This window comes from Liolophura sinensis, chromosome 4 (genome assembly GCF_032854445.1).
Source record: "Liolophura sinensis isolate JHLJ2023 chromosome 4, CUHK_Ljap_v2, whole genome shotgun sequence".
In the NCBI taxonomy this organism is placed as follows: domain Eukaryota; kingdom Metazoa; phylum Mollusca; class Polyplacophora; order Chitonida; family Chitonidae; genus Liolophura; species Liolophura sinensis.
Window position 1 is genome coordinate 9472079 of NC_088298.1, and position 15063 is coordinate 9487141.

General features: G+C 38.6%; 1 protein-coding gene across 1 annotated transcript in view; it reads right to left on the minus strand.

Annotated features, from left to right (window-relative positions):
* Positions 1-3748: 3748 nt before the first annotated feature.
* The window catches only part of LOC135464646 (retinoic acid receptor gamma-like), an 83724-nt gene continuing 72409 nt past the window's right edge, over positions 3749-15063 (minus strand). The window contains 6 exon segments of the mRNA XM_064742125.1: positions 3749-6086; positions 7901-8045; positions 8047-8060; positions 8948-9152; positions 12885-13058; positions 13736-13938. Of these exon segments, the coding sequence (XP_064598195.1) occupies positions 5986-6086; positions 7901-8045; positions 8047-8060; positions 8948-9152; positions 12885-13058; positions 13736-13938 (842 nt within the window). The 3' untranslated portion in view covers positions 3749-5985.

The window sequence follows — 15063 nt, forward strand, 5'->3', positions numbered from 1 at the left end:
TTCTTCCTCCTCTTTAACCAACATGAGAGAGCGAAAAAAACAAAAAAACAAAACAAAAACAAAACCACAAATCAAACTAATATTAATGTTCTCAGTATTAGGACTATGCAAGCTTATTCTAGGATTCTAGACATAAAAGCTTGAAGCCTTTGTACCATCCACGTTTACTTAACACCACTAATTAGCAGACATTATAAATTCTTCTAGTTTTTAGGACATCTTGTCTGCCCTTTTCATGTCAATACACATATAATTGTAACAGTTTCTATTTTCAGTCCATCCACAGAACGCATATCCATTCATGATCTTTCCTTTATCACAAAACTGATGAGGATAAATGCAATTTTTAGCTTCAGCACTTTTACTATCTGTCCTAAAATAAGAGATACAGTATTCTACGACTGAATCTGATCAGAGCAGATGCAAGCAAGGATTAAGACTGCTGTCTATCTTAATCCCAGGCGCAAGTAATGCTGAACTTAAAAAAACCCTTTCAGTTGGACATAAATGTAAACGGCAGAATACAGGAAGCTAATCTGATGAAGCAGCTATACGTATCTGTTGAAAACACTAAATTCAAATTAACCAGCTCTAACAAGCCTGCCTGTTTAGTCTGGATTCCTAGAAAATCAGTTTTGTAAAGCAAATACAGAAAGAAACCACAAGTGATAAACTTAAGCTACATCAAATTCTACTCTCAATGTCTCAACAATGAAGACTTTGTTTTCCCTAGTGTTCCCTAACAAATGCCACAGATAACCTCTTCATCTCTACAAGCCTGTAGCCAACTAGTCATTTGGTATTTACTCCTTTAGCTGAAAATGCTTCTATAATATGATCAACATTACACATGAACATATTTGCTACAAAGATGAAAAATATAAGGTCCAGTATTGTCCAAAGATAACGTTAAGGTCTCAACGCAAAAATAAACTATCGTATCTATAGTTTTACCACAGAACACTTTCTTCACCAGGTTGGTATTTTCGCCTTGTATTATGCCATTGTGAATGATGCACTGTTTGAGTGATGCGTCCTGATTGGATATGCTGCAAAGAGCGTATAACCTTGAGCTCACCTTCAAAAAGCAAAAAATCCTTCATCTTTCGTAAGAAGTTGTCATCTCTATCAAAATTCCTAAGTCACGAGGACTAACTAGAGAGTTAGTTATGAGTATTAAATGGAGTGAAAATGCCTTCTGAAGGTATGTTATTCATTTTTTTAAACAAACTCTGTCCAAGAAAGGATTAGCCATAACATTATAACAGGTCAAAACAACGCTGTGCCTTGTTTCCAAGCTGTACATGACAAACTGCTGGATTTACAAGGAACTGGAACTTCTGGTGTACAAGTAACTCTATACATACAGAATTTCTTATCATATGTACTTATGGTTTTTGACAGAATAGGCCAGAAAGACAGGAAGGATATTTAACTGAGTATGCAACCATAAGTTCTCAGACTGGTGGAATTCACATTATGGAACACAAGAGATATGCATCGATTAGGAAAATGGTATGTTCAACCACAATTACACTTAGTTACGCAGTTTAACAAAGCACCTGAAAAAGTGTCAACGTCCACATTTTCTACTATTAAGAAGGATTCACTGAGATTCACCGGGAATTCGTTTTGTAAATTATCGAAAAAAAAAAAAGATCATGGTGTAACTGAACTACATATATTAATGGACAGGGCGAATGGACTGTGCTACAGCATTATCCAATCGTATCACTCAACAGCTTCTACAAAAGTTCAAAACCGGCCAATCAAGCCAACCCTCTATGACTTCTAGGCCAATCAGGATCACTCGAATTCATTTCAAATCACCCAATGAAAATCTGATTATTATTATTATTATAAGATACCTTGAAAATCCGACACTGGTAACAACTGACAAAAAGCTTTGGCAAAAAAAGCTGATCACATCTGGAAATTCAAAAAGAGCAAGGGTTGGATTGTTCCACTATATTTCCATTGCTCTTTTTTGGTATTTTGCTATACATATAACCCTGTTGTACAGAGAAAAAAAACACCCCAGAAAACGAACGAAACATTCAAATATATATACAAACTCCTAGCCATGCTCCATAACAAATTTCATATTTGACACAACTGAAGACTACATGCATGTCCATAGTATGCTAATGACTGCTTCAATGACCAATCAGAATGCCGCAATGAGTAAAATATCAGTATGTATCTAATGCCAATGACAATAACAGCAAACACGCTCCCCCATTTTCCCCATCCCAGACTGTTGGTGAATGAATTTGTAACTCAACTTTGTCACCTCAAATTACTGAAGAACTCCAGCTTCACGTCCATCGTTGCCACTTTAATAGCTGATTCTAGGCGTGAAGTACAGTGTCTTTTACAAAATCGTGAGGGAAAAATTCACACTTTTCGGGCATGAGTCTTGAGGTCGATTCCACAAAGAGATTTTTGACTCGAGTCAAATTACAAACCTAAGCATATAAATTTGCACCTATTTGTCTCAACATAACACTTTTCACCTTAAACGCTATAGTTAATCCGAAGATTGAAATGATTTGTACACATAAAATCAACTCATTCTTCCAATCTTGTACTCATAAAATGATATCCTGCTTTCAGTTTTGTCTTCATAAAATATCCTCCTTCAAATTTTGAACTCGTAACATGATATTCTGCTTTCAATTTTAAACTCGTAACATGATATTCTGCTTTCAATTTTAAACTCGTAACATGATATTCTTTCAATTTTAAACTCGTAACATGATATTCTGCTTTCAATTTTGGGCTCATAAAATGATATCCTTTTCCAATTTTGTCCTCATAAATGATATTCTTCATTCAATTTTGTGCCCTTAACATGATATCCTCCTTTCAATTTTAAACTCATAACATGATATTCTGCTTTCAATTTTGGGCTCATAAAATGATATCCTTTTCCAATTTTGTCCTCATAAATGATATTCTTCATTCAATTTTGTGCCCTTAACATGATATCCTCCTTTCAATTTTAAACTCATAACATGATATTCTGCTTTCAATTTTGGGCTCATAAAGTGATATCCTTTTCCAATTTTGTCCTCATAAATGATATTCTTCATTCAATTTTGTGCCCTTAACATGATATCCTCCTTTCAATTTTGCGCTCATAAAATATCTTTCTTCTAATTTTGAACTCGTAACATATCTTCCTGCCAATTTTGCGCTCATAAAAATGATACCCTTTCGTCAATTTTGTACTCATAAAATGATCTCATTCTTCAAGTTACGACTACCCGTGTTTTATTCTACTTTATGACTACTGATCCAGTTACCCATGAAGTATCAAAAACCTTTATAAAGCGTATCTGAGTGCAAAAGGGTCTCATTTTTCAGATTAGCACTACCTGGACTTGAAGTGAAAAGTCTCAGCTGATCTACCTGATTTTAATACTTTTTAAATGTTCCAAATTTTAAATACTACAGTGCAATAATAATTACTACACACATTGCAAATTTTCACTCAAGTCAGAAATGGCTTTGTGAAATAAGCCCCGGGAGCCTGTGAGTTAAACCTTACAGTCATGTCAATCAATGATGATCATGATGATCAGTCATGATGATCAAAGGTTTATGTGAAAAGTCATCGAAACACATACACAGCATTTAATATAGGGGAGCATAATGGCGTCACATATTTCCTACAGATACATTCCACAATGATAATAATAATAATAATAATAATAAAAGTAACAAACATTACTGAAATGTCTGTAACTGCTATATGAACAAGGGAAGGCACCGGATAATTTACAGAATTTGGTCAAACTGTCTACCGCTATGAATATTTGCAATATAACATAAAGTATACAGGTTCATGTATGGTCTATATACAGATATAAGGGAACAACAACGGGAAGGACATTCTGTAGTCTTCAGTTCTAAAATGTTTCCTGGGCTATGAAATTAACACAATCATCATCAACAACAACAGCCGGATTGCTTTCCCAAATAAAAAAAACAAAAACATACACCATCTTCTCCATATACAGAGCAATATTTCCTCACAAGCGGAAAACATCTTGCCACAAAGGAGAATATTTCTTTCTCAGCACTGAGAACATTTTCCTCACATGAGAACATTTCCTGGAACAGAACATTGTATCTCCATAGAACATTTCTCAAAGTTACAGTAAATCTTCCCCTGAGAGCATTACAGAGAACAGGTCTCCCATTACCATGGTAACACGTCTTAATTACACACATCTGCATGAAAAAAATGAAGAGGCTATCGTGTGATTTATTTATTTACGACAAAAAAATTAACACGTAAAGAAAAAAACAAAGGCAAATATGATGTGTTGTGAAGACTGAACTTGATATGCACAATTTTCCATTTTTCCCACAAGGAAAACAATGTTTTGTTATTCAATGATATTTTTGCATCATTAATATTTACCTGAGAATATTTTACTTTTTGGACAGCAGTGGGTCTATATAACAGTTCCATTGGAACAACAGTCTACAGCCTAGCATGAAGACGTGTCACTATCCACAGTGCCACATTTAGATGTCGGCCGTTTTGATTCACTACACTTGTAAGCAATGGCCAAAATTCCAATGTTTTCAGTGTTTTATTCCACCAAAAATTGTTCCAAAAACACACAACTTCTTTAATCAAGTCATTTAAGACCACTATGCTGAAAACAATTTTGAAGTACATTGTCTTTATTTTTCAAACTTACCAGAAAGTAAAAACATAGTGCGTGTGTCGAAACACAAAATTTGGTCATTTTGCAACCACAAATTTTCTATTTTCGTTTACTTCAAATAAATGAATAAGATTTCGTCTCGTTTCTTGAAAAAATGATGCAGAATTTCTCCGACTACTGGAGATGACCTTTCCTATCATCAGTAAATGGGTCATTTCTTACAATTGCATTTGTGAAAAAAATGTTTTATAGACTGAGAAGAATAATCCAACAAAGCCATGTTGTTTTCGCTGGAGTAAAAAATTTTGAAGGCAACAGAAATGTTTCCTATTGGATAACAGCAGTTTGAACTGTTGAGTCACCTAAAATGAGTCATGTTCACAATTAATTTACCACAATTTGATCTTTCAAAAATAATATATGTTGCATCATACTGAAATTACATATTTTGACTTGAGAAAAACTTTTTTTGTGGAACTGGAATTCGGTATATATCTTATGGAACAGCCTGAAGTCAGTGATAATAAAACTTCATGTTCAGCCATACTGTCATGTACTTAGACACACCTCCTATCCATGCATGGACTAATTTTGTATCATTGTTGCATCACTGCCCCAAAAAAGTACAATACGCTTTAAGCTCACCTCAGCAAAAGTCACAGAAAATCTGAACAGACAAGAAGTCTCTACCTAGAACCTGATTTTAGGGGACGACAAGTTAGAATAAAATCAAGCTGTTGTTAAAAGATTTCAGCTAAAGTGGGTAAATCAGAACAGAAGGGAAAAAGATAACACAAAAAATACCAGAGCACAAACACAGTAAAATGGACATTGATATCAGAAGTGGGATTTATGAAATAAAATAAATGAAGCTGATGTTTATGTACAAAATTTAAATTCATCTAACAGCTACTACCTTGCCAAGTGAATTCATACAATTATTATTTGCAGAATTAGCAACAATAGCAAAAATCAAACAAATACGCAAATGCACAGCAGCCATTGAAACATTAGTTTTTTCCAGCGAAGTTAGAAAAAAAATTAATATGCCGTGCTTTCAAATCATGAATATATCCAGCCTTGTAGGACATTCCAGCTTTGTCAAGTCTCTTCATATTTAACCGGTTTCTACAAAAATTCTACCATATCACCACTGTTTTCAGCCGCCTCAAAAATTGGATCACATATTTTGTCAGTTTGTCTTTCCAGGAATATCACCAGCACATTCCACCACTTCATCCACCCAGCCTCCATTTTCTCTTTGTCTCCCTGTAGTGTCGGGCTAAAACCTCTGCCATCACTATGGAATGCAAACGTTCTCCTCACGGTCCAACATTTCAACAATCAAGGGAGGTAAGTCTCCTGGCATTTCTAATCGCAGATGAAGCACCTTTTCAGCACCTGAAAACACATATACAAGTAAACGCTGAATTTGAAAGTTTCCAATGTACATTATTTCTGTTTTGTTTCGAAACAATCACTTCATTACCTTACTACTTACAGCGTTATGGCTGCAATACTGACAAAGTAATCATTCATTCATTACTTTATAACATTTACAGGTGATACATTAACGATCAGTGTAGACTTGGTGTCTACTTGGTATCCTCAAGTACCACATCTACACTGGTCACACCTGTTCCATTTGCTTTACTAAACCATAACTAGGTAACACCTCTACCATGGTGGTCAGCTTTACTGCTGCTCAACACCATACTCACAAATTTTTCACTAGCTCACAGTTTCACCGGAGGAAGAAAGCAAATTATCAGGGTAAACCAATGACCTCTGACTAGTTAGATAAGAACTCTCCCTCATAGGAGGTAAAATATGCACACCATACTGGTGGAAGTCAAGAGGTTTTCAACGAATGTTAAACAGCGCTAATGGCCACACGGGTGTCAACCTCATACTGTCACCAAGACTCCATGAACGATGAGACCTGGTCAGGTTTTTATTAACGACACCAATGACAATATCCATAAAAACCTCACCAGGTAGCTGACGTAAAGCTGTGGGCCGTCTCTTACTACCCTACTTCTCCCGTTGGTTGTCACAGTTGCGGGGACAGCACTATTGGTTGTGTTGTTAATAATTCCTATATGCTGTTTTATCTATGAAGGCTTTGAGGAAAAATTGTTCATTGTAAATTGAACGAGCTACCTTCAATAAATAAAGATATTATTATTATATACCTCATTAGGTACAGTTTTACCACCCAAAGAAATTAACAGTTCACTCCTAACTGCGGCTGCCCTCCTTAGCAAATGAAGATATGCTGCATTTAAAAGGAAGTGTCGCGTCATGTCACTTATCTCTAACACTCAGACACTCCTACTATAAAAGACTATAGCATAGAGAGTAAACCGACGCTGATTCATTTATTTATTTACTTGATTGGTGTTTTATATTTAATATAATATTTCACTTATACGACGGCGGCCAGCATTATGGTACGAGGAAACTGAGACGACACTGTGACAGTTGGCAAGTAGTCACTACCCTAATTCTTCTATTTTTTGTGACAAATATTAGTAGTGTTGAAAGTAGAATATTACATTTCTTTACCAGCCTTTTGGAAAAGTAAAGATATGAGTATGTTGTTCATTAGATGATCTAATCATGCGAGAAAAAACGAAATTCAATATTCCTGCTACAATTAAATATATACTGGCCAAAATGAGCAGACCAGGTGTCCCAAAAATTAGACGAAATAGGGCATCACTTCCTGTCTGTCAACTTCATGAGCAGTTGTGCATCAGTGAGCAGTTACAAAGGGCTATGAAGAGCTACAGGGCCAGTGACTTGCAAAGGTAATGCTTGCCTGTAACACTCGAGCTTCTCAAATCTGACAACTGGCACTGTTCTGTGTTGACTAACAAAATTATACTTTTTGTGATGTCCTGAAAATGGCCAACTCAACAGATGTTGATTTGATACCACAGGCAAGTTAAAAGGGTCCATAAAGTGCAATGGAAGTTGCTCTTTTTTTGGAGAAAAGGTCAAGAAATTAGGGTAGTAAACTACACGGCTCTAGCACCATGGCTTAAGCGGGATTAAGTATACATACTGAAATGCAGTCAATGATCTAGAATAATTCAAATAACTGTCTTCTCATCATATTTAACATACAAAAAAAAACACAAAACAAAAAAAAAAAAACAATGCAAATGGAGATTTATGGGACCAATTACTATTACCATGGTAACACTTACCTTTAACACTCAAGCTTCTCAGGTCAGTCAACTTCATGAGCAGTTTGGCAAAGATGTGTGGCTGGGTGGGTCTGCGTGACCTGATATAGTGCTTGAGGGCCTCCAGGATTGGCTCTTGCATCTGCTCTATCCTCTCGGGGTCTTCCCAAACCAGAGCGATCTGAAAAAGACATTTCAGGACTTACTGGTTGGGTGGGGTGCAGAGGGGTGGTGTGAGAAATAATCAGAATGATTAGTAACTCGTGTTATTGTCTTGTGAAGAACATGGATTGGTGGAGAAGAAAGAGAAAGTTTCAGAGAGAGTAGAGAAAGATTCATTGCTGGAGAAGCAACAGGGTGACTGACTGGCGCAGAGACGAGAGAGAGAGTTCACTGACTGATGGAGAGACACAAGAGAAAGATTCACTGACTGGCGGAGAGACAAGAGAGAGAGTTCACTGACTAATGGAGAGACACAAGAGAAAGATTCGCTGATTGATGGAAAGACAAGAGGGAAGATTCACTGATTGATGGAGAGACACGACAGAAAGATTCGATGATTGATGGAAAGACAAGAGGGAAGATTCACTGATTAGTGGAGAGACAAGGTAAAAAGATTTACTGACTGCTGGAGAGATGAGAGAGAGTAGTCAATCACTGGTGAAAACACAAGAGAGACAGATTTTCTGACTGGTGGAGAGAAGAAAGTGAGTAGTCACCTATAGGTAAAAACACAAGAGAGACAGATTCGCTGATTGGTGGAGAGATGAGGGAGAGTAGTCACTCATTGGTGAAATCACAAGAGAGACCGATTGGCTGATTGCTGGAGAGATGAGAGAGAGTAGTCACTCATTGGTGAAATCACAAGAGGGACCGATTGGCTGATTGCTGGAGAGATGAGAGAGAGTAGTCACTCATTGGTGAAAACACCAAAGAGACATTCGCTGATAGGTGGTCTCCACCACGTCTCCACCAGATACCTGACGACCCCCCCTGATATAATCCACCTGCTAACAATTCAAGGGCAACAGGCATTGTTCCAAAACCAAAGAGTTCACTGCAACTCACCTCCGCTTACTAAACATATTGCTGATAGAATTGAGAACTCTGATTCATCGACGTCCATTCTTTTCAACGAAGCTGCAAAGTTGAAAATCGTGTCTGTTAAAGATCCAAATCCTCCAGCTTGTAGCTCGTTCCGCGTCAACTCTAACCCATTGGAAAACATCATGACGTCTTTTTCCAACGTGTATCGCAAACACAACCGTAATATCTGAAGAAGAACAGAAAATTATAAACTTTTGTTAATAAAAACTCAACAGCACGGTAATTAACAGAAAGGTCCCTGCGCAATATAGAACAGATTTATTTACTTACTTATTTGATTCACGATTAACACTGTGCTCAAAGACATTTTCACAGTTAGTTTCAAGAGGAAATACAAAATAAACCACCAACCTTTGCTCAGTAATCTACAAGCTTTTCCACAGGTCATGTACATATGTATATTACACTGGTAGAAAGTGATCTTCAATGAATTTCATGTAACAATTGTTAATTGTGCTTAGAGCCAAGAAGACCCTAAAAACAGTGGAATCAGGGGACTCAATGATTACACCCGGTCACAACATGGGATTGAAAACAACAGACCCCAGAAACAGTGGAATCAGGGGAATTGATGATTACACCCGGTCAAAAGATGGGATTGAAACAACAGACCCCAGAAACAGTGGAATCAGGGGATTCAATGATTACACCCGGTCTCAACATGGGATTGAAACAACAGACCCCAGAAACAGAGGAATCAGGGGAATTGATGATTACACCCGGTCACAACATGGGATTGAAACAACAGACCCCAGAAACAGAGGAATCAGGGGAATTGATGATTACACCCGGTCACAACATGGGATTGAAACAACAGGCCCCAGAAACAGAGGAATCAGGGGAATTGATGATTACACCCGGTCAAAAGATGGGATTGAAACAACAGGCCCCAGAAACAGAGGAATCAGGGGAATTGATGATTACACCCGGTCAAAAGATGGGATTGAAACAACAGGCCCCAGAAACAGAGGAATCAGGGGAATTGATGATTACACCCGGTCACAACATGGGATTGAAACAACAGACCCCAGAAACAGAGGAATCAGGGGAATTGATGATTACACCCGGTCAAAAGATGGGATTGAAACAACAGGCCCCAGAAACAGAGGAATCAGGGGAATTGATGATTACACCCGGTCAAAAAATGGGATTGAAACAACAGACCCCAGAAACAGTGGAATCAGGGGATTCAATGATTACACCCGGTCACAACATGGGATTGAAACAACAGACCCCAGAAACAGTGGAATCAGGGGATTCAATGATTACACCCGGTCACAACATGGGATTGAAACAACAGACCCCAGAAACAGAGGAATCAGGGGAATTGATGATTACACCCGGTCACAACATGGGATTGAAACAACAGACCCCAGAAACAGAGGAATCAGGGGAATTGATGATTACACCCGGTCACAACATGGGATTGAAACAACACACTATTACTCCACTGAGCTCCCTATTAACCACATGACCACGACCACAGGCAGTTTTAATTCCTACAGCAGAGCAGATACTCGGTAACCAGATTGTACAATAAGACGCATTACTACACAGTACCGCCCAGCAGACCTGAATCTGTTCCTAAATTGGTGAATTGGTGGGCACTTAGATTGTCATATTGGAAGTATGTCAAGTACAAAGGGAGATAAATAACCGAATGGGGAGTTTTGATATGAATTATTTACTACTCTGACTTTGTTTTACGCCCTACTCAAGAATATTTCCCTTATACAAAGCCGGCAGTTTTGATATGTAGCTATGTAAATCACTTTGTAATCATCATACTACTCTAATTCCTCAACTTTTTCGCATGTGAAATTTTATGCACATTTATATTTTATTTTTTTTTAGACAAAACTACAATGACTGGATTCACCAATTTCACGTCTTGACAAAAAGTATAATTTCATCAGTCTGCACAGAATAATGCCTTCAGAATACCTCTGATTAAACACTTGCAACCATGCAAAAAGCTTGAAGAATTACAGTAGCACAAGTATTTTAGGCACCATGTGATTTTCGGGATAAGTTACCAAAAATTGATTCAAACAGTTTTGTAAAAGTAGGCCCAGAGCTCTACCTGTTTAATGGTGTTACACAACAGCTTTTTTCAGAAATGCTGTCAGGTTTCTCCTGGAGTTTTTTTTTTTTTTTAAATTAACTTTAAAAATTCAGTCTGGCTTCTCTCAACACTAGAGTACATGTGATTGGGGCTCTTTCACTGCTCAGACTGACAAGTGTATGTGTTACAACTCACCATAGAGTAAACACCAGAGTACACCTGCCTGTGGCTCTTTCACTGCTCAGATTGACAAGGGAATGTGTTACAACTCACCATAGAGTAAACACCAGAGTACATCTGCGTACCACTCTTTCACTGCTCAGACTGACAAGGGAAAGTGTTACAACTCACCATAGAGTAAACACCAGAGTACATGTGTGTGTGGCTCTTTCACCGCTCAGACTGGCAAGGGAATACGTTACAACTTACCATAAAGCAAACACCAGAGTACATGTGCCTGTGGCTCTTTCACTGCTCAGATTGACAAGGGAAAGTGTTACAGCTCACCATAGGGTAAACACCAGAGTACGTGTGTGTGTGGCTCTTTCACTGCTCAGATTGACAAGGGAATGTGTTACAACTCACCATAGAGTAAACACCAGAGTACGGGTGCGTGTGGCTCTTTCACTGCTCAGATTGACAAGGGAATGTGTTACAACTCACCACAGAGTAAACACCAGAGTACGTGTGTATGTGGCTCTTTCACTGCTCAGATTGGCAAGGGAATGTGTTACAACTCACCACAGAGTAAACACCAGAGTACGTGTGTGTGTGGCTCTTTCACCGCTCAGACTGGCAAGGGAATACGTTACAACTTACCATAAAGCAAACACCAGAGTACATGTGCGTGTGGCTCTTTCACTGCTCAGATTGGCAAGGGAATGTGTTAAAACTCACCATAGAGTAAACACCAGAGTACATGTGCCTGTGGCTCTTTCACTGCTCAGATTGGCAAGGGAAAGTGTTACAGCTCACCATAGAGTAAACACCAGAGTACGTGTGTGTGTGGCTCTTTCACTGCTCAGATTGACAAGGGAAAGTGTTACAACTCACCATAGAGCAAACACCAGAGTACATGTGCCTGTGGCTCTTTCACTGCTCAGATTGGCAAGGGAAAGTGTTACAGCTCACCATAGAGTAAACACCAGAGTACATGTGCCTGTGGCTCTTTCACTGCTCAGATTGGCAAGGGAAAGTGTTACAGCTCACCATAGAGTAAACACCAGAGTACATGTGCCTGTGGCTCTTTCACTGCTCAGATTGACAAGGGAATGTGTTAAACCTCACCATAGAGTAAACACCAGAGTATGTGTGCCTGTGGCTCTTTCACTGCTCAGATTGGCAAGGGAATGTGTTACAGCTCACCATAGAGTAAACACCAGAGTATGTGTGCCTGTGGCTCTTTCACTGCTCAGATTGACAAGGGAAAGTGTAACAACTCACCATAGAGTAAACACCAAAGTACATGTGCGTGTTGCTATTTCACTGCTCAGATTGGCAAGGGTAAGTGTTACAACTCACCATAGAGTAAACACCAGAGTACGTATGCCTGTGGCTCTTTCACTGCTCAGACTGGCAAGGGAATACATTACAACTTACCACAGAGTAAACACCAGAGTATATCTGCGTACCACTCTTTCACTGCTCAGACTGGCAAGGGAATGTGTTACAACTCACCATAGAGTAAACACCAGAGTACGTGTGTGTGTGGCTCTTTCACTGCTCAGATTGACAAGGGAATACGTTACAACTCACCATAGAGTAAACACCAGAGTACGTGTGTGTGTGGCTCTTTCACTGCTCAGATTGACAAGGGAATACGTTACAACTCACCATAATTTCTAAGCAGGCCGCTTTTAACAACGTGATCTGATCAGATGTTGTTAAGGACATAAAACCTGGAATCTTCTTGGAAAATTCCACTATTTTGATTATTCCTTTGGACGACAGCTCGGTGACCCTCTCCCACAACATCGAACTCGGGCCGTCTGGCTTTTTTAAGGATTCCTGAAATGGAATTTCACAGATATACACGCATGCTAATTTTTCAGTTAATCACAGAATCATTACTGAAAAAAACAAAACAGCTTGGTTAATTTAGATGAAAGTGTCACCCTTACCATTACTCCCCACTTGTCTCTCTCCCAAAACTCACCTTACAATAAAAGACAACCAAATGCACATATGCACTGATAAAGCATTCCTCATGACGTTTAAAAAGGATGACTTGATTTTTCTTTAACGTTACACAACCGAGATATCACGGTAAAGTGAACCGAGCGCACTGGGAAAATCGAAAGTGATGCCATCCTATTAATTTTAACCAATCAGATGAACTTTATATCTATAGCCCTAAGATGCAGCTTGTCCCACTTACAGTTCTGCCTTTTAACCATGTGTGCATGGGGTACAAGTGACACAACACAGTATTTCTGTTTGCTATATTAACATGGCATACCCCATGGCCTTGTCATTCCTGATTAAAACTTGATCAGAATATGCAGTCACGCTAGAAAAAAAACATGTGTTTAATTAGATCTTCCTAACTTACTCAGGTTATATTGTTGTCTTTTCTTTTAATTTCCTACATCTGAACTGGTATACATGTACATGTAGCTATACCAATGCCTCTCCCATCTGCCTTCTCTTCCTTCACTCTCCCCTGCCACACAGTATCTACGTACCACCATTTTGCGATCCTCCTCTTGTTCCTCGTCCGTCAGGTCACCCCGAGGGAAGGTCGCCTGGTGTGCCTCCAGAATGTCCTGGATTATGTGCGTGTCGTTGTCCGTCAGGTCCTCCGAATGCTGGGAAGATGATGACGATGTGGAACCAGAGTCCATTGGCTGTTTGGCTTTCTTCTTCTTATTGCGGTCGTTCCTCACAGCTGAAAAAGCGTAACTAAGAATTGTTACTGAAAGTCTTTATATTTTTGTAAAGAAATAATTCTTGAATGCATGGACACGAATGTTTCTTACAGCTGATAAACATAACTCAGAAATGTTCATTTACAAACATGGAAAACATCTTAATTACACAATTGTTTCAACCTAAGGATTCAGGAGTATTTATTTACATATCAGTGGACATCATTATAGTGGGAGGAAAACAGGCAGAGCTTGGGGGAAAACCATGCCCATCCGCGGGAGAGGAAGCCAGCATGAGATGGACTCTCAGCAATTGCACAACTGTGAAGCTCCATCTTTCACTGTATTGCCCAAGGCCACGAACAACTAGGCTACAGAGGTCCCCTCTTCATGAAACTGCTTCGACAAATATCTAAGTCAACTAGGACATATAACGCAGTCTGCCAAGGCTAGGCCTTAGACCTTTTTTGAAACCAGGCCATTATGGCAAGAAAGAGTTTTATCATCAGCAGGTATATATATCTAGAAACACATGAAGTATACACCAATGATGACAGTAATATTCCCTGCTAATGTTATCAAATCTAATAAAGCAGTGATGCTAAGGTCAATACAAAATGAGAAAACTGTATACTGAGAAATGACTATTCATTTATTTATTTATCTGATTTGTGTTTAACGCTGTAATTTTTCACAAATCAGGTCAGGTATATGTGTGGAGGAAACCAGAGTGCCCAGAGTAAAAAATCTTTGCTAGATATGTCGCAAACCTCCTGACTTAAAGCTACAGCTGCAAGAGTGAGTGAGTGAGTGCTTGGGGTTTAACAATTTACTTAATGAAGGAGGCCTTAGGGTGCATGTAATGCACCTCCTTGTTGCAGGACTATTTTATCGCAATTTCCATCGCTATTTTATCTTGTGCTGCCTCACTGAGACAACTTACTGAAGGTAAGTAAGTCACCCCGCCCGAGCCATTATACTGATACCAGACGTGCCTACTCCTTGTGAATGTAATGTGTACAAACACTCATGTACAAATTAAATCTTATGTGTACAAAATCGCGACAACATTGTGGCAGATATATTTTTATCTCTTGCAAGCAAAGTTTTAACTAGAGTAACATTTTACTTGTGTCACTAAAACA